Source organism: Salvelinus fontinalis, chromosome 11, assembly GCF_029448725.1.
Source record: "Salvelinus fontinalis isolate EN_2023a chromosome 11, ASM2944872v1, whole genome shotgun sequence".
NCBI classification, from domain to species: domain Eukaryota; kingdom Metazoa; phylum Chordata; class Actinopteri; order Salmoniformes; family Salmonidae; genus Salvelinus; species Salvelinus fontinalis.
Genome location: NC_074675.1, coordinates 49,200,580 through 49,222,080, shown reverse-complemented (window position 1 = coordinate 49,222,080; position 21,501 = coordinate 49,200,580). Strand labels below are relative to the sequence as shown.

The following is a 21,501-nucleotide window of genomic DNA, read 5'->3' as shown; positions in this document are numbered from 1 at the left end:
ATATAAGCAGGGTTGGTTCCTGCATGTGACTGACTGATAGCACACCAGGCTTCTTACCTTAAATTAGATACTGTATCACTCCTTGTTCCCAGAACAATGTTCTGGACGTACTGCCAAATTGCTTATGAGGGATTTACTCCTTTGCGCAGTCAACTCGCCACTCGCATGAACCCAACCAAGACAGGTTATTAGAAAAGCAGCATTGTGCCATACATGATCTCACACACACAGAGACATTTATATTAAATGCATTGCTTTTTCTTGTGACGTCTACAGCGGTGACTCATAGGATGTTGCACCTGTTCAATGGAGCAAGACAATGAGATGAGCAAGTGTCATTTTGAAGGGGCAGTTTTAGGCAAGAATGCAAATAGTACTAAGCGATCAAACTAAGGGATAGACCTTTGCCACTTTACCTGAGATGCGGTTTATCACATTCGCAAAAGGATGATGGGAGATACTTTGGTTACTGTGGAGATACCGAGATTTCAGCAAGGACGTGGTGCTGGGACCACACTCTAGGTCAGGGCTGTCCAACCCTCTTCCTGAAAATCCACAGTCCTGTGGGTTTTCAGTTCAATCCTAATTTAACACACCTGTTTCTGCTAATTAGCTGCTCAACAACACCTTAACTAGCTTCATCAGATATGCTAAATTAGGGTTGGACTGAATCTACAGGACAAGAGGTCTCCAGGAAGAGGGTTGGGCAGCCCTGCCTAGGTCAATGGTGCCAAACTCATTCCTTGGCCTAGTCAAAGATGGTGGATAAATGAAGATGGTTCACTCAAGCCATTTACCATTGTAAAAAATATTCAATTTTCCTGTCTGTGTAAGTGGGCGTTCCCTCTCTTGCGTAAGCATGCTTTCCCATGTGGGCTCACGGTTCATCTAAATGGGGCTTGTTCCTCTGCCCAGGTGTTGCTGATGCATGCCAGATCTCACAACACCTGGATAGGTATTTTACATATTATTGGTTGATGCATGCAACGTCTGAGCAGGGGAACGCAACCAATATCTGGCATGCTCACGCAAGAGAGGGAACATCAGGCGCCACTTGTTGTCCGCTCGCCCGCCCCGACCCACATTTCTTTGCCAGTGAGATGTCTTGCTCTGAGACACCCCCATAGTGGACCAGAGTGTTTTCGCCACTATCAGAAAAAATTAGGCGGAGGAATGTCTTGGTTTCTATACCGTCTCTGACCTAGTGTTTGCTGGTTTTTGGTGTTTACTTTAATTTAAGACCTAGACAACCAGGTGAGAGGAGTTCCTTACTAATCAATGACCTTAATTAATCAATCAAGTACAAGGGAGGATCGAAAACCAGCAGACAATCGGCCCTCCGTGGAATGAGTTCGACATCCCTTGTCTACAGTCGTGACCAAAAGTTTTGAGAATGAAACAAATATGAATTTTCACAAAGTCTGCTGCCTCAGTTTTTATGATGGTAATTTGCATATACTCCAGAATGTTATGAAGAGTGATCAGATGAATTGAAATTAATTGCAAAGTCCCTCTTTGCCATGCAAATGAACTGAATCCCCAAAAAACATTTCCACTGCATTTCAGCCCTGCCACAAAAGGACCAGATGACATGTCAGTGATTCTCTCGTTAACACGGGTGTGAGTGTTGACAAGGACAAGGCTGGAGATCACTCTGTCATGCTGATTGAATTCGAATAACAGACTGGAAGCTTCAAAAGGAGGGTGGTGCTTGGAATCATTGTTCTTCCTCTGTCAACCATAGTTACCTGCAAGGAAACACGTGCCGTCATCATTGCTTTGCACAAAAAGGGCTTCACAGGCAAGGATACTGCTACCAGTAAGATTGTACCTAAATCAACCCTTTATCGGATCATCAAGAACTTCAAGGAGAGCGGTTAAATTGTTGTGAAGAAGGCTTCAGGGCGCCCAAGAAAGTCCAGCAAGTGCCAGGACCGTCACCTAAAGTTGATTCAGCTACAGGATCAGGGAACCACCAGTACAGAGCTTGCTCAGGAATGGCAGCAGGCAAGTGTGAGTGCATTTGCACGCACAGTGAAGCGAAGACTTTTGGAGGATGGCCTGGTGTCAAGAAGTCCTGCAAAGAAGCCACTTCTCTTCAGGAAAAAACATCAGGGACAGACTGATAGTCTGCAAAAGGTACAGGGATTGGACTGCTGAGGACTGGGGTAAAGTAATTTTCTCTGATGAATCCCCTTTCCAATTGTTTGGGGCATCCGGAAAAAAGCTTGTCCGGAGAAGACAAGGTGAGCGCTACCATCAGTCCTGTGTCATGCCAACAGTAATGCATCCTGAGACCATTCATGTGTGGGGTTGCTTCTCAGCCAGGGGAGTGGGCTCACTCACAATTTTGCCTAAGAACACAGCCATGAATAAAGAATGGTACCAACACATCCTCCGAGAGCAACTTCTCCCAACCATCCAGGAACAGTTTGGTGACGAACAATGCCTTTTCCAGCATGATGGAGCACCTTGCCATAAGGCAAAAGTGATAACTAAGTGGCTCGGGGAACAAAACATCGATATTATGGGTCCATGGCCAGGAAACTCCCCAGACCTTAATCCCATTGAGAACTTGTGGTCAATCCTCAAGAGGCGGGTGGACAAACAAAACCCCACAAATTCTGACAAACTCCAAGCATTGATTATGCAAGAATGGGCTGCCATCAGTCAGGATGTGGCCCAGAAGTTAATTGATAGCATGCCAGAGCTAGTTATGATTCCTGTAATACAGATCGTATGACTGTCACTTTTCTCCAGTCTACAGTATTTTTTTTCCAAGCTTACTGTAATTTTGAGGTCAATATTCCCTATACTTACGCAAGCGGGGATGGGTAGTGGAGTCCACAGCAGTGTTGGCAGTAGAAAGGGAAGAGAGAAATGCCAAGCTGTGGTTGGCTGTGAAAGTGTGAAATAAATAAATACAGAGAGGGAGGGAGAGTCAGAAAGGTGTTGGTATAAGTGAGAGAACCGATCACCCCATCAGTCATCTGACATGAGGTACTTTTATAACTTGTTGTGTTGCTGCCTGCTCCGCTCGTCAATCTGTTTTCTCTCATCCAGCGGTAAGTGCAGACCGTTCGTATTGGGTTAATCAAAACCTAACTGAAACATTAGAAATATTTTGAAAATAACTGGTAAAAAATAAATTATTTTATCCTTCCACGTGCTTGTTCTACGTGTAAGATGTAGAACTCATAAAACCTGTTTGTTTGGAAGGGGTTGGGTGTTTGTTAAAAAATGGTGTTGTGATTCTTATTGATTATACCGACTCAATAAAAATCAATTGTTGACAAAAAATAAAACCTTATACCATGGTAAGAATGAGTGAATAATGATTGAGAGATGTGTGTATTATAAGGATCTGTGCCTAATATGAGTACATTACATTGGATTTTATGCGTACCCTTGTCATTTGATGTTTCACTAATATGCTGTTTTCTCTCTCTCTCCACAGGTATAAGCGACACGTTGGTGGTGATCCAGTCTCCTCATAATGTAACAGTAACAGAGGGGGACACTGTTCAGATCCAGTGCTGCTGGAATACAAATGTGTCAAGAGCGACAGTTAATCTGCATAAAGAAGGACACACCGAGATAAAATATAATGGTTTACTGGTCAACAACAGTCAGTGTCATGACAGGGCATCTCAACAGACTGTAGCCTGTAACTGCTCACATTGGACCATCTCAAACCTCACTAGAATTGTCTCCGTTACTTACATCTGTAAAGTTACTATAGAGATACCATCTCTTATTGAATCTGTGGGGAATGGGACACAGATAACAGTTACAGCCAGAGAGAATAAAAGCAAAGGTGAGTAGTCTGATTTGGTCTATATCTTTGTCAAGCATAATGTCTACCGCTGATGTACAGTAGCTCTGTTTTGCTAAAGAGTAAGGTTTTGACTTATAGACTTTTACACAGATCAATCACTTTACAACAATATACAGTTCTCAATTGTCCTGAATACCAATATTCCATGTGTAGTCTGTGAGGATTTGTATAATAACTTGTGTGTATTGACACCATGTATGTGCTTACAGTGGTTATTGAGACCTCGGAGGACATAGCAGTCCCCTACACCTTGAGATGTCTCCCAGTCATTATACTGGTGGCCATATTCTGTTACTATAGCTACCAGTGGAAGAAAAGTCAATGTAAGTCTGTCAATTTTAATTCAGAACGTTTGGATCCACAAAAATATTATGTACTGAACAACAATATAAGCGCAACATGCAACAATTTCAAATATATATATTTGTTCATTTTACCCCCCTTTTTCTCCCCAATTTCATGGTATCCAATTGTTAGTAGTTACAATCTTGTCTCATCGCTACGACTCCCGTACGGGCTCGGGAGAGACGAAGGTTGAGAGCCATGCGTCCTCCAAAACACAACCCAACTGCTTCTTAACACAGAACGCATCCAACCCGGAAGCCAGCCGCACCACTGTGTCAGAGGAAACACCGTGCACCTAGCGACCTGGTCAGCGTGCACTGCGCCCGGCCCGCCACAGGAGTCGCTAGTGCGCGATGAGACAAGGATATCCCTACCGGCCAAACCCTCCCTAACCCAGACGACGCTAGGCCAATTGTGCGTCGCCCCATGGACCTCCTGGTCGCGTCCGGCTGCTCGAACCCAGAGTCTTTGGTTGTATAGCTAGCACTGAGATGCAGTGCCTTAGACCACTGCACCACCCGGGAGGCTGATTTCAAAGATTTTACTGAGTTACTGTTCATATTAGGAACTCAGTCAATTGAAATAAATTAATTGGGGCTCCCAAGTGGTGCAGGCGTCTAAGGCACTGCATCTCAGTGCTGGAGGCGTCACTACAGACCCTGGTTCAATTCCAGTCTGTATCACAACTGGTTGTGATTGGGAGTCCCATAGGGCGGCACACCATTGGCACAGCGTTGTTAGGGTTTGGCTGTTATTGTAAATAAGAATTTGTTCTTAACTGACTTGCCTTGTTAAATAAAGATTAAATAAAATTAGGGCGTAATCTATGGATTTCACATGACTGGGCAGGGGCACAGCCATGGGTGGGCCTGTAGCCAGGCACAGCCAGTCAGAATTAGTTTTTCCCCACAAAAGGGCTTTGTTACAGATAGAAATACTCCTCAGTTTCATCAGCTGTCCGGGTGGCTGGTTTCAGACGATCCTGCAGGTGAAGAAGCCGGATGTGGTGTCCTGGGCTGGCGTGGTTACACGTGGTCTGCAGTTATGAGGCCAGTTGGACGTACTGCCAAATTCTGTAAAACAACGTTGGAGGTGGCTTGTGGTAGAGAATTGAACATGAAATTCTCTGGCAACAGCTCTGGTGGACATTCCTGCAGTCACCATGCCAATTCCACGCCGAAATGTTTGCTTTATATCTTCTCTTTGCTAAATTTTTACATCAGATGTTGTTGGAAGGAAGTTAGACTTGTGACAGTGAGTGATACAACAATGGAAATTTCACAATCTTCACATTTAGTTCTTTTTTCCCCCCATAATTTTGCCAATGATGAAACTTTGACTAGATCTTTAATCAACAAATAAAGCTTGTTCAGAACTGCAGATACTTGAAATCAACTGGTATAGAGCAGACAGCAAGACCAAAAGAAGATGACATTATTGGGTCAAAGGGTCAGCATGAAGAAAGAACACAAATTACGCACATAAAGAAGAGAGAGAAAGATGGAGAGAAGTTACTCTGTGGTTAACATTTCAGTGCGTCATCAAAGGAAGTCCACAGCGAGTGTGTGTCAGTTGTGATTCTCATGCCCTGGGTGTGTGTGTGTGTGTGTGTAGAGGGGGAGGCCACAGCACCTGAAGGCTGAGTGACTGGGTTCATTCTGATACCCTTTCAGAAAGATGAAGCATCTGTTGGTCTGGCTGCTCCTCTCCTCCCTCTGTTCCCTCTCATCTTGGGGTAGGTTACAAAATATTGAGTTACACATTTATTTGGACCATCAGTATCTTAGATTAAACCAACACCATATTGGCTAACCGGGCTAAAACATCACAATGTTTTTAAAGGGACGGTAATTTACATATTCTACTGGTCTGGACATTACCTTTTAGTTTCTCTTAACTTGTTTTCATTCATTTCACTGTAGTCAATGCATTTATTTTGGGATCATTAACAACAACAACAATGCTTGTAGAATTCATTAAACTACGCGTATACCCCGTTTTATACCATGGTTTATACCATGGTTTATACACCGTTTTATACCATGTTTTATACCCCGTTTTATACCATGGTTTATACCCGATTTTATACTCGGTTTTATACCCAGTTTTATACCATGGTTTATACCCCGTTTTATACCATGTTTTATACCCCGTTTTAAACCATGGTTTATACCCGATTTTATACTCGGTTTTATACCCAGTTTTATACCATGGTTTATACCCCGTTTTATACCATGTTTTATACCCCATTTTAAACCATGGTTTATACCCCATTTTATACTCGGTTTTATACCCAGTTTTATACCATGGTTTATACCCCGTTTTATACCATGTTTTATACCATGGTTTATACCATGTTTTATACCATGTTTTATACCATGGTTTATACCCCGTTTTATACCATGTTTTATACCATGGTTTATACCATGTTTTATACCATGTTTTATACCATGTTTTATACCATGGTTTATACTCCGTTTTATACCATGGTTTATACCCTGTTTTATACTCCGTTTTATACCATGGTTTGTACCGTGGTTTATACTCCGTTTTATACCCAGTTTTATACCATGTTTTATATGGTAATAATTATTTTGATTTGGTAATGGTACCACCCTAATATGAATACATTACATCAGCTTCATGAATGTCATACTATTTAGCCTTGTCATTTGATGTTTCACTAATATGCTGTTTTCTCTCTCTCTCCACAGGTTTAAGCGACACGTTGGTGGTGATCCAGTCTCCTCATAATGTAACAGTAACAGAAGGGGACACTGTTCAGATCCAGTGCTGCTGGAATACAAATGTGTCAAGAGCGACAGTTAATCTGCATAAAGAAGGACACACCGAGATAAAATATAATAGTTTACTGGTCAACAACAGTCAGTGTCATGACAGGGCATCTCAACAGACTGTAGCCTGTAACTGCTCAAATTGGACCATCTCAAACCTCACCAGAAATGACATGGGAACTTACATCTGTAAAGTTACTATAGAGATACCATCTTTTATTGAATCCGTGGGGAATGGGACACAGATAACAGTTACATCCCAAAATACGACAAACAATGGCGAGTATTGATTAGAGACAGTTAACATTTCTTTGGGGAAAGTTATACATTAAGAACAAGTTAAACTGGTTATAGATCTTATTGCAATAGTTTGCTAATAACTCCACTCATTCTACACAGCAGATTCCTCAGAAGGAAATCTGCCCCAACTGCTGCCTATCATGATTCCACTTGCTGTCCTGCCACTGTTCCTCATCGCTCTCATCTGCCTGTACAGGGCACGGAAAAGACACCAAGGTCAGAGGGCATTGCGATATTATGTTTATTTGACATCTTTACATCAGTGCTTGACTGGAGCTGAGTACCGACACCTCACATGTTCTACTGCTTGAGCTCCTGTTCTTCTTATAGAATATCAGCTCAAAAGTATTGTGGAGCCTCTGCACCTAAATATAAAACAGTACCGACACCTATTTCAGTCCAAGTCAAACACTGCTATAGGATACTACACTTGTGTGCTTATGAAAGAGATGGTAGCTTTTCAAACAACGTTTACATATGTGTACATTCATAGAGTAGATCAGAACCTACAATCCGACGGTGTACATTTTCATTTCTATAGAGTAGCCACGGAGTCTTGTCTTTCAAGCCGTTTCACCCTAAACTTGCAGCAGTCCCTAGTTTTGTATTTCAAGCCCATTTCGCAACAGATCAGAGTTACAGTATATATTCAATGCTGTATCACTTTGCTACCATGCAAAACAGTGAGTTGACGCATCCTGTTATTTGGTTGTTTTTCTGTGTACGCCCTTGATATCTACAAACCCGTGAAAAAGTATAAACCTGTGGAAGAAGTTGCACCCTTTCTGATGTTCTCTATTTTTGCATATTTTTAGTACTGAATGTTATCAGATCTTCAACCAAAACCTAAAATTAGATAAAGGGAACCTAAGTTTACAACAAAAAAAATGTAAAAGGATGCTTATTTTATTTATTTAATTATCAAAGTTATGCAACACCCAAATCCCCTGTGTGAAAAAGTAATTTCCCCTTTACACTCAATAACTGGTTGTTCCACCTTTAGCTCTAATGACTGCAGCCAAACGCTTCCTGTAGTTGTTGATCAGTCTCTCACATTGCTGTGGAGGATTTTTGGCCCACTCTCCAATGCAGAACTGCTGTAACTCAGCGACATTTGTGGGTTTTCAAGCATGAACTGCTCGTTTCACATCCTGTCACAACATCTGAATTGGGATTAGGTCTGGATTTTGACTAGGCCATTCCAAAACTTCATATTTGTTGATTTTTAGCCATTTTCATGTAGACTTGATTGTGTGTTTTGGATCAATGTCTTGCTGCATGACCCACCTGCTCTTCAGCATCAGCTCACAGACGGATGGCCTGACATTCTCCTGTAGAATTCTCTGATAACAATTCAGTGTTTTAGTTTTCGCCAGACATAATGGGACCCATCTCATCCACAAAGTTGACTCAAGTTTGCCAGGAAGCACCTGGATGATCATCAAGACTCTTGGAAGAATGTTCTATGGACAGATGAGTCAAAAGTATAACTTATTGGACAACATGGTTCCCATTATGCTGGTGAAAACCAAACACTGCATTCTGCAGTAAACACCTCATACCAACGGTCAAGCATGGTGGTGGTACAGTAACATGGTGTTGGTAGTGTGATGGTTTGGGGATGCTTTGCTGCCTCAGGACCTGGACGACTTGCCTTTATAGAAGGAACCATGAATTCTGCTCTGTATCAGAGAATTCTACAGGAGAATGTCAGGCCATCCGTCTGTGAGCTGATGCTGAAACGCAGGTGGGTCATGCAGCAAGACATTGATCCAAAACACACAATCAATTCTACATGAAAATGTCTAAAAATAAACAAATTTGACATTTTGGGATGGTCCAGACCTAATCCCAATTCAGATGTTTTGGCAGGACTTGAAACAAGCAGTTCATTCTTGAAACCCACAGTTCTGCATTGAAGCATGGGCCAAAAATCCTCCACAGTGACGTCAGAGACTGATCAACCACTACAGGAAGCGTTTGGTTGGAGTCATTTCAGCTAAAGATGGCACAAGCAGTTTTTTTTGTGTCAGGGGGCAATAACTTTTTCACACAGAGGCATTGGGTGTTGCACAACAATGTTAATGGAATACATTAAATAAGCATGTAATGTTGTGTTATTTGTTCACTCAGATTCCCTTTATCTAATTTTAGGTTTTGATGGAAGATCTAAAAACATTCAGTATCAAAAATATGCAAAAATAGAGAACTAGAAAGGAGGCAAATATTTAGTTTACAACACTGTATGTGTTTGGTGTATGCAGGTGGTGCCCCAGACAGAGCAACCAGGGTGATCCACGAGGCCCCCAACCATGAGGACGAGGAGTTGAAGATGGAGGAGCTGGAAGAGGCCGCCAACCAGAGCTCCTCCTCCAGAGGATCCACCCAATGGGTGAGTCTCATAATCAGTACACACCTGTCGGGTCTTTGACTATGCCAGATTGATTGCTATGACATGCTATTCTATAAAATAATTTCTCCGGTATCAATATTACCTGATTGAACTAACCATGTAAATATTAATTAACTAGAGAGGGACACCACGAAAGAATATTTATAGAGCTGTTATCTTTCGAATAAACTCTTAAAGATTTTGTAATATTTTACTAAATAACAGTCACATTAATCGTCATTTTATTCAGTCTCATCTGAAAGTTGTAAGTCCTTGATTATCTGCAAGAATCCTAGCTAACAAGTTGAATCAGCAATACAAAATTGGGTTTAATTATTTATTTACTAAATACCTAACTAATCACACAGAAACACATATACACAATTAAATCATAACTTGATCACAAATTACGTCATACAGAAAAACGTCCCTAGCGGGCAGAATCGATATGACAGCTTGTTACACAAAGGAAAGGGGGGGAGTCCTAGTGAAAGCGCGGGAGACTTGAGCATAGGCGAGCTGTGCTATCGTAAATCTTATCTTATGCATTCTAAATTACCGCCATTTGAAGAGGAAAATGCAATGAATATTTACTCTGAGCTGCGCTTCAGTAGGTTGGTGGTAGATGGAAGAACGTATCGCCAACCCGAGTCCTCTGTCCTTTGAAGAAGTCTCTGGTAGTCACGGGAACACGTTGTGTGTATTAGAGTGGATGCTTGGACTGTCCTTCCGAACCTGCGTTTAGCTGTTGCTAACTCCAAGGCTAGGAGATATCACTTCTGTAGTGAATACGAGTTCAAAGTTCATACCATTCACAATCAAAGTCCATGCTGATGTTGGCCTAGTTCTGTAGTTATTATCTGAACCATTCTGACCCTGGATCGTCATCCTAGAGTACCCGGAACAGGAAGTTATATTCTTGTCTCTGGCTTTATATAGTGGAGGGAGAGGGGTGTGTCTGAAAAGTCTATTACCCAGGTCTCTTCACGGGGGCGGGCCCCTGGTTGAGCAGAAGCCAAATTTATGAAAACACAGATCTCTCATTTGGAAGGTAAAATTACATTTCACCTCTTCACAAACAATGTCATATTCAAACATTTGAATTAAACAACAATTCCATGTGAATCTGATACCTCTGACGTTTAGACTTTTCACAGTAGCGTTTATGTCATTCTATCATTGATGAGAATGTGTCAGAGGGCAACCGAACTGACATTAATATACCTTAAGTACCACCGCATATGTACAGTTGGTTGGATTACCAGAATATAGTTCATTTCCCCCAACTTCTGATGTTACCCAGAATCTCTATGTTAACCCATGGGTTTCCTTATGTCACATCAGTTATAGTGGGGAGAGAGAAAAAGGGGGAAAGAGGTATTTATGACTGTCGTAAACCTACCCCCAACCCAACGTCATGACAGTCCCCCCATGTTGGGTTCAATCTTGCGATTAACCTGCATGTTGCAAACCAACATACAAATGACCGTGGGTTGTTCTGGTTGTGGACCATCGTTGTGGTCCCCATCTGGTGGTCGACCTGGGTAGGGTTTCTGCGAATGAAGAAGTCTGCTCCATGGCTGGACAGCAGATGTCCAGTTGGTGATCGCTGTTGCAGTCCCCCCTCTGGTGTGGTCGACCCGGGTAGGGTGTCTGCAAATGAAGAAGTCTGCTTCATGGCTGGACAGCAGATGTCCAGTTGGTGATCGCTGTTGCAGTCCCCCCTCTGGTGTGGTCGACCCGGGTAGGGTGTCTGCAAATGAAGAAGTCTGCTCCATGGCTGGGCAGCGGAGGTCCGGATTGGGATCGCCGTTCCGGACCCGTAGTCTGGTCGTCCAGACTGGAAGATCTGGGCAGTAACTTAGGCAGATGTTAACAACGCACACACACTCATGAAATATATCATTACATTTCCTCCCAAATGAGCGGCGTTGTGGCACTAACTGATGGTTGTATGGGGAAGTTGTTTATGGCTATCACTTTCTACATGCCGAAGAAAATGAAACAAAATGAAATGAAAGAATAAACAAACAAAATATAGTTATGCCACCTTAACCATCTAATTGGACTGTATTCTATCTATGGTCTTGGCAAAATGACCCTATCATGGCATTGTCTAATGTCATATCTAGGGCTCTTCTAATTTGCGGGGTGTTGGTTAAGGGACTATCCTAAGTTGATAACTATATGATACGTCTACAGCTGTAAGGCACTAGTTTTGGGCAGTCTACAGGGATGACCTATGGACTTCTGAGAAGAAAACTGGTGAGTTCTGTAGCTGTAGAGTTAAAGGCCTCAAAATAAATGTTCAACTTTACTAAGGCTGGTATTTTGCTCGAACCCTTAAGTGATCCTAGCATAGATCCTAATTGGATGTTCCGTTTTACATGTGCGTTTATGCTTACGCAAGCACACATGCCAAGGGAAGGAAACCAAGTATTCTGGCAGATTACAACTTGTTCAGAATGAGTCTGACGTAGTCAGGTAATTTTCAGGTCAATGCCTGGAGGTCAGTCAGAATTGGTGTCGAAGGAGTCTGTAGTGGTTTTACTACCAGTCACTGTCTTCCACTATTGTAGTGGCAGTAGGTATGAAGAAATATACTTCATAGCCATGTTATGCACGGAGGAGCTAACCTCATGACGGAAGTACTGTAAGTATTAGACCAGTCGTACGTGGTGTGATCGTGGTTCTTGACTTCTAATAACTTTTCTCCTGTACGGAGGATTCTATTTATTAGTGGCGTGTGTAACCATTGGAAGAGTGCAATGGAGATTCCCTTCCCCGTGCTGCACTCTGAGTGACTCCTATGTTGCTATTATCAGTAGCAATTTAACTTGTGAGGTTACTAATCCTCTTACTGAGTGTTGCTGGGCTGACTGTGGTATTGGTACTGGTACTCAAGGGGTCCAGTTGTCCAACCGATTTATTCTGAAATGTTATCCTACAGGAATACATGATTAGAGCATTTTACTAGTTGTCTTGTAGTGACTACTACACAAGGCAAGCAATGATTATTGTTGCCATTTGTTTTGGAGGTGGACAAGTCCACTGGACTTCCTTTACGACCAGTGTGGTACACCTCAGTCCTATCTTAGATGTGTTCTAAGAGGCCCCTAGACAGGAATTATGTCTGCTCCTCACTGTTCTCAAAGGGGAGTTTACAACTAGATTTGATTTATGCTCTGGTGGCCTCGTACGGTGTTGTCCATAGTCTCGACCCCCCCACCGGCCTCGATAAGGCTCATCATGGGTCTGGGCTACTATTCCCCCCCTTTGCGTCTCGGGACCCCCCCACCAGCATGTGGTGTTGGTATCCGAGGCGCAAACGAAAGGTTCGGACCCTATGTACGAGTTGTCAGTGGCCGCATTATTATGAGAATGGCTGCAACCTTTCAACCAAATCTCCTGGTGTTTGTGCTTCAACACCCTCAGTGGCTGTCGAGGTCTGTCAGTCACCACCGCGTCCGCGCGTGGCAACCTCTTCAGTACCTGCGAACTGAGACGAGGATATCGGTCTGTGATATCGCAAAGTGTTTCACCAGTGGGAATCATCGGGTCAGTTGCTGGACTGACGCCATTAGTGTCATTGTAAGGGTTGACAGTCCCCCACAAAGCGGAAGGTGTATCATCGGAAGCAGAGTATACTCTGCGCATCGATGTTTTTCTTGCTGAGACAGCCGCAGTGCTTGCGGAAGTGTCCGAAGGGCAAGAGAAGTTCATCTCAACTACCGTATTGCACGACTGCACGGAGGAGGGAAGTAGCTCATTCACAGAGACAGCTGGCTCGAAATCATGAAAAGAATTGTCAATCAGATTGGCTGATGGAATGTTTTGAGATATCGTAATATCTCCTTGGATCGGATTCTGCCCCAAGAGGGTTTTAAACGTCATTTTCCCAAGGGGTGCTTTTGACAGATATCCCTCGTGACTGACTGTGTTGCAGCTAGCGTTAGGGGAAGACAGTGTGGTCAGTGGAGAAGGCACTGTGGCCTGTGACCATACCTGGTTGGTTTTCCAATCCATCAATGGGAGTAATCGATCCATCAAGTCTGCTCCAAGTAGCAGGGGTACAGTTTCAAGGCTAGTAAGATACACAGGGTGGACGAGCGATAAGTCCTTGAAGTGTAGTTTCAGCATGACTCTCAATGTGAGAGGCGAGGTAGTCTGAGTGACCCCTCGAAGTGTAGTGTCGCATCGTTCCACTTTTAACCAACGTTTAGTTGGCTTCAAAGCCCTTTTTAGATCATCAAACAATGTTTGAGAGATGAGTGATACTGTCGCTCCCGAATCAATTAGCGCATGACAAGGTAAGCAGTCCTCCAGGACTGTTTCCAGGTATGGCCGTTTCGATTCGTGGTTAGTGGACATGTTCCCCACAAAGTGGAGTGGTCTTTCGCAACAACGTGATGTGTCATTTCTGTTCAAGGTGGAAGCAGATTGACTTTTACGATTTTGAGTGGGCTTGGCTTTAACGAAGCGTTTGACCTTTTTCTTCGCAACCTTTGTATCAGAGTTTATAGACGAAGCCCGTGGGCTTGTTTCTTGGTCAATCGGGCCCTGGATAGAGTCTCGAGTGAAAGCAGGAGGGATTTGAATTTTAACGTCCTTGCTATGGGTGTTAATTCCTGCGGACCTGGAGTCCGGTAATTCCCTGTCTAGTCCTTGTGACTTATCTTTTACCGTTTTCTCAAATGTTTCTCGCTTTAGTTCTTCACCTAGTGGAACTTCTGGAGAAGATTGGTCTACGTTTTGATCATCCTTCAACCCTTTGTTACCCTTGTGCTCTGACACTTTGTGTGGGTTGGGTGCAGGAACGTAGTGAACAGGTCGATTGTAGCGGTAGTCGTTTTGATGGCGACGTGCTTTATGGTTATTTCGACCGCGGAGGTTATTGGAATCATGGTTTCGTGGTAGAAACTGTTGTTGTGCGTCATCTCTTAACGCTCCAATACCTGATAATGCACCCTCTGACTGGAGTGAGTGCTCCTGGTCAAACTTCAAAACCGAGTGGTCAGGGCTCTTGGCGTTGCGAGCTTTTGATGCCTCAAAAGCTGTGCTTGCAAGCTCTCTGAGTTGTAAGATAGGCAAGCCAATGTGGGCTGCAGTGCCCAAGTAGGTAATGAAGGTGGGATACATGTTCGACAGGAACATTTGTTTAAATGGTAACAGGTCTTCCATGCCTGGTTCAGTGAGTAGGCCAAAGTAAGCTGAACGAAGCCTATGATAGTAAGCTTGTGGGTGTTCATTCCGAGCTTGTTTGACCGTGTTAGCCAGTGAGCTATCGTGTTTGCGAGTTGCAGAACCACTGAATTCTAATTTCAAAGCTGTGGCAAGTTTAGCGTAGTCATTTAGCACGTGTTGCTGTTGTAGGCGAATGAACCTTGTCACGTGTCTATTCGACGTTCGCTTCAACAGGTAAACCCTGTCAGAACCCGTAGCGTTTGGGTAGCCATCCAACGCGTCCTCTATGTCAGCTAGGAACGTCTCAGTATCGTTTGGCTGACCTGGAACGGGGTCAAAGGTGGGGAAATACTTGACGAGTTTGTCAAGGTATTCCGCGTCAAGCGGGCGGGCTTTCTCCTGTGGGGAAAGTGGGGCCAAAAGGCCAAGAGGAGAAGCCAAGCTTTGGCTTTGTTGGCCAGGAGGCGCCATATTACTCAGTGCCGAATGGCCAAGCGGAGAAGACTGGGGGACACCTGACGGAGGCAATGTCTGAAACCTATCGTCTTCACTCCTTTGAGTACCGGGCTCCAGTTGCTTGGATGGATAGTCACGCTGTAGCGCGTGACCCTTCTGGACTTCCTCCAGATGGTACCTAAGGGTGGTATTCTGCTGCATTGCAGAGTCCACTTGAGCGCTTAGAGTACTGATTTTGGACACGTGAGTGTCGCACTTGCTCCTTTCGGTCTCAAACTTATCTGTCATGGTTTGCAGATGCATGTCTTGAGTACGGAGCGAGAGATTCAGTGATGAGATTTCTTCCGCTTGCTTAGAAATCAAGATTTCCATCTTCATCACCCGAGTTCTCTCATCATTCATTTGGTCAGCGACTTCAATGAGTTCTGCTGATTTGTCATCCAACTTCGTCATTGTGTTCATCAACTGATCGTCTTTAGTCTGCAGAATTTTGAGTAGAACCGTGTCACTCTGAGTAACGTTCAATAAAACTGCCTGCATGTTATCAAATTGCGCGCTTCTATTTGTAGATAACTCAACAGATTTATCTAGTTTGGAGTGGACTACCTCGTATTTAGTTTTGGCTAAATTGAGTTGTTCCTGGAGACAACGATTTTGTTGAAGCGTTTGTGCTCGTTCATTGTCATAAGTATTTGCAATTACTTTCAATTGTTCAGATTTCAAACGCAGTTCCTCGACTAGCAGAATGTTTTCATTTCCTGCTTTTGTCAATAGTGGCTCTGTTCTCTCCACCTGTACCCCAATGCTAGCCATGACTGGCACATGCTTCAGCTGTGCACGGTGGTATTGAACCGATGCCACATTCTTATGGCGATACATTAGTGCAAAAGTGGGGAGAACCGTCACAAAGCCTGTGTTTGATGGTTGATTTTGGAGAGTGTTCGCAATTTCGGCTGTTTTTTCACTAATGGCATAATTAGGGTTGGTATCGCTGCTGAGGTCAGAGATCGATCCTTTTATGGGTGGAGGTTCACTACTTAGCGGAGGAGTGGTGACCCCCTCCTTTGATAGCTTGCACATTATTAGAAAAATTTTGAGGAAAAATTTCCCCTAAATTTATTCAAAGTTTGGGTTTGGAATTAATTGGAAGCTGCAAAGACAAGTTTAATCTATTTATAGATGTTGACGAACTACCAGTACTGTACCAGTAATGTGGAAGTTGGACGTGAATGAATTTGCAAAAGCAAATTGAATTAATTAATCAATGCCAATGATTAATCCTACCTGTGTAGGCTATTAAACTTTAATTAACATGAGATGTGGCTTCATCTAGGTTAATATGATAAGTTTAAAAGTGTCTCATTTGATTGGAAGAACATTAAATTATGTTCAACAATTTAACTTATTAAATTGAATGAGACGATAATCCATAAAATCTCTGTTGATTGGATATCATAAGTGTGAAACAGTAGACCAACTGTTGGGCACATTCAACACTGTGGCACTTCTCCCTAAGGCCGAAACCACATGGGATTCCCGCTGGGCGGGGCTTCTGTCAATACTGGATTACTGAATGGGTTTTGAAAAACCCAAATTTTACTGATTGATCAATTTAATGATAAATCAAACCTGTATAGGCAATTTGTGAATTAAACTTTAATTAACCTGAGAAGTGCTTAATCTAGGTTAGTTTGGAAAAAGTTTGCACTGTCTTATTTAGAGAACTAAACAATTTGGATATTTAAAATATCTATTTCAGAATGTAAATGGCCAGATTTACACTTATTAGTTCATTTGGATAAGACATTGATATTCGTCTGGATATCATAAGTGATGACTTGAGTATGACCGGAATAATTCTTCATGAACGAATATCCTGGCACACTTCAGCGGTCAGACTTCACACGCTGGAATAAAACGGAATGACCCGGTGCGGGACTTCTGATTTTCGAGGCGGAGGAATTTCAGCGTGGCACCAGAAAAAAAATGCTATTTTTCCTTGTTAGCTTTAGCACCTCGTGCCAGCTAACCCTCCTTTGTGGCTGAAAATGTAGCACGTAGGATTCCCTTGGCAGGGAAAAGGTTTTACTAATAACGTATTATGTTCAAACCCTTTTCGGCGGTTTTTGACGATGTTTTAACCGGTACACGCGGCAAACATGAAACGCACCGTGTTCTCTTCGCGTTGAATCACGAGAGAGAGAGAGATAATTATCGCTGGTCACGCTATATCTCCTGAATTTCAATCGGCTGGCTCTTTGTCCTCGCTCGAGAAATTAATAATGACCTGCCCTACCAGCTTATGAAACGCGCCAGGCAGAAATAGCCCTGCGTTTGGCCAAACGCACTATTTCTCAGATTTCTATAATTAGCTTTCTCAGCCTCATACAAGAAATGTATTCGCTTACGTTATCCACTGACTACGTCAGAGAACAACGTGGGGCGGGGAATCTCCGCGCACACAACAATGCTTGTCTATCACTCCAAACATGTGTATAGTAAATTTGGTATATTATGGAATCTGCTTTTAAATTTTATACAGGCTGAATCAAAATGAAAGCCTCATTCTATCTTAGACTCCTCACAGGGGGCACCAATATGTCGGGTCTTTGACTATGCCAGATTGATTGCTATGACATGCTATTCTATAAAATAATTTCTCCGGTATCAATATTACCTGATTGAACTAACCATGTAAATATTAATTAACTAGAGAGGGACACCACAAAAGAATATTTATAGAGCTGTTATCTTTCGAATAAACTCTTAAAGATTTTGTAATATTTTACTAAATAACAGTCACATTAATCGTCATTTTATTCAGTCTCATCTGAAAGTTGTAAGTCCTTGATTATCTGCAAGAATCCTAGCTAACAAGTTGAATCAGCAATACAAAATTGGGTTTAATTATTTATTTACTAAATACCTAACTAATCACACAGAAACACATATACACAATTAAATCATAACTTGATCACAAATTACGTCATACAGAAAAACGTCCCTAGCGGGCAGAATCGATATGACAGCTTGTTACACAAAGGAAAGGGGGGGAGTCCTAGTGAAAGCGCGGGAGACTTGAGCATAGGCGAGCTGTGCTATCGTAAATCTTATCTTATGCATTCTAAATTACCGTCATTTGAAGAGGAAAATGCAATGAATATTTACTCTGAGCTGCGCTTCAGTAGGTTGGTGGTAGATGGAAGAACGTATCGCCAACCCGAGTCCTCTGTCCTTTAAAGAAGTCTCTGGTAGTCACGGGAACACGTTGTGTGTATTAGAGGGGATGCTTGGACTGTCCTTCCGAACCTGCGTTTAGCTGTTGCTAACTCCAAGGCTAGGAGATATCACTTCTGTAGTGAATACGAGTTCAAAGTTCATACCATTCACAATCAAAGTCCATGCTGATGTTGGCCTAGTTCTGTAGTTATTATCTGAACCATTCTGACCCTGGATCGTCATCCTAGAGTACCCGGAACAGGAAGTTATATTCTTGTCTCTGGCTTTATATAGTGGAGGGAGAGGGGTGTGTCTGAAAAGTCTATTACCCAGGTCTCTTCACGGGGGCGGGCCCCTGGTTGAGCAGAAGCCAAATTTATGAAAACACAGATCTCTCATTTGGAAGGTAAAATTACATTTCACCTCTTCACAAACAATGTCATATTCAAACATTTGAATTAAACAACAATTCCATGTGAATCTGATACCTCTGACGTTTAGACTTTTCACAGTAGCGTTTATGTCATTCTATCATTGATGAGAATGTGTCAGAGGGCAACCGAACTGACATAATATACCTTAAGTACCACCGCATATGTACAGTTGGTTGGATTACCAGAATATAGTTCATTTCCCCCAACTTCTGATGTTACCCAGAATCTCTATGTTAACCCATGGGTTTCCTTATGTCACATCAGTTATAGTGGGGAGAGAGAAAAAGGGGGAAAGAGGTATTTATGACTGTCGTAAACCTACCCCCAACCCAACGTCATGACACACCATACCACCTACCTCCACGATACACCGTCCCACACCCTACTCACAGGCTAATCACACCATACCATCTACCGCCACGATACACAGTACCACACCCTACTCACAGGCTAATCACACCATACCACCTACCGTCACAATACACAGTCCCACACCCTACTCACAGGCTAATCACACCATACCATCTACCGCCACGATACACCGTCCCACACCCTACTCACAGGCTAATCACATCATACCATCTACCGCCACGATACACAGTACCACACCCTACTCACAGGCTAATCACACCATACCACCTACCGTCACAATACACAGTCCCACACCCTACTCACAGGCTAATCACATCATACCACCTACCGTCACCATACACAGTACCACACCCTACTCACAGGCTAATCACACCATACCACCTACCGTCACAATACACCGTCCCACACCCTACTCACAGGCTAATCACACCATACCATCTACCGCCACGATACACCGTCCCACACCCTACTCACAGGCTAATCACATCATACCACCTACCGCCACGATACACAGTACCACACCCTACTCACAGGCTAATCACACCATACCATCTACCGCCACGATACACCGTCCCACACCCTACTCACAGGCTAATCACATCATACCACCTACCGCCACGATACACCGTCCCACACCCTACTCACGGGCTAATCACACCATACCATCTACCGCCACGATACACCGTCCCACACCCTACTCACAGGCTAATATTCCTATCCTGATTTAGTGGAGTAAGTTCTATAGGCATGGTGATCTCACTTAAGATATCAGAATGTTTCTGAAGTGTTTGTTATTCTATATGCATTGCTGACTTTTCCTCTCTCTCTCTCTCTCTCTCTCTCTCTCTCTCTCTCTCTCTCTCTCTCTCTCTCTCTCTCTCTCTCTCTCTCTCCTTCTCTCTCTCTCTCTCTCTCTCCTTCTCTCTCTCTCTCCTTCTCTCTCTCTCCCTCTCTCTCTCTCTCTCTCTCTCTCTCAGTGTCAAGTCCAGGTGTATGAATCACTTGATTACATGGCTTTACCAACCCAAGACAAAGGTTAAGGACCGGCTCAGCCCAGTCTGTGAATGTATTTTTCTATTGCGTTTCATGTGTCAGTCTTTTCTGTATGTATTTTACAGTATGTATGTACAGTGTCTTTTTGATGTGTGTGTTTTTGTATTTGATTGCAGTAGGTAATTACTGCTATTGTTTCTTCTATAAACCATTTTTACTGTGTGGAATGTACTTTATTTTCCAGTGAGGGAGCGAAACAGAAACTCATGTAAATCTAGATTGTGCAATGAGGTACTTTTACAGAGATCTGTGAATAGTTACCCTTTATTTAACTCTGGTTTGTATCTTCGACCTATGCAAAAGCCAGTGTTCACATGAAAAGTGCGTGTGCGCACGTGAATGTGTCTATGTGCCTGACAAGAGAAAGCGAGTAAAAGAGAAAAAGTGGAAATTATACAACACAAGAGACATATATATCACTGAATGCGTTTTGACAATAATAATGACTGCAAATTAAAATACAGTAGAATTTTAAAAAATGCCCAATGATTGTGCATCAGACAAAAATCATACAGTCCAGAGATGCAGCCTTAAGATTCTCGGTTTGACTGGTGTTTTGTCACCAGTGGAAATTATGGTGTCTGGGGGCTCTCTCATAGGTCAGTGACAGGAAATGGAAACAGAGCAGATGGTGGTGACAGTATATGCTTATACCTCAGGTAGTAACCATGGCCCCTCGTCTACTGTAGACTACAGGATGAACAGAAATGAGAAACAGAACAGTATTTACAATAACAGTAGATGTGATTGCCCTACAAATTGACACACACTCATACACATTGTGAAATTATTTGAGGAACAGATCAGGAAAAAGGACAGTTAAATTTACATTTCAGCTATTTAGAGCTGTTTAGCTGACACTTTTATCAGTTGCTCACAGCTAACAAATGATATGCTCACCGTAGTCGTAAACGTTTAATATGTTATATATATTAATATAGGATCCTACAACTTGCCCCAATGAGTCACTAGGTCCTGCAGTTACAAAGTAAGCAGACACACACCTACTCACATCTTATAAGAACAAACAACAGTTTGTTACCATGGCTGCACTCCTACCAAGACAGAATTGTTAGGCACAGTAACACATTCTCACTGCTTCTGCCGTCTGGC

At 42.9% G+C, this 21,501-nt stretch overlaps 1 protein-coding gene across 1 annotated transcript; it reads left to right on the top strand.

Moving 5' to 3' along the window:
- The first annotated feature begins 5,018 nt into the window (after nt 1-5,018).
- Nucleotides 5,019-20,550, top strand: LOC129865893 (uncharacterized). Its single transcript, XM_055938974.1, has 5 exons — nt 5,019-5,918; nt 6,898-7,257; nt 7,381-7,494; nt 9,543-9,670; nt 20,313-20,550. Exons 1-5 carry the CDS (start codon nt 5,861-5,863, stop codon nt 20,373-20,375), a joined length of 723 nt encoding a protein of 240 aa, XP_055794949.1. The 5' UTR covers nt 5,019-5,860; the 3' UTR covers nt 20,376-20,550.
- Nucleotides 20,551-21,501: the final 951 nt, after the last annotated feature.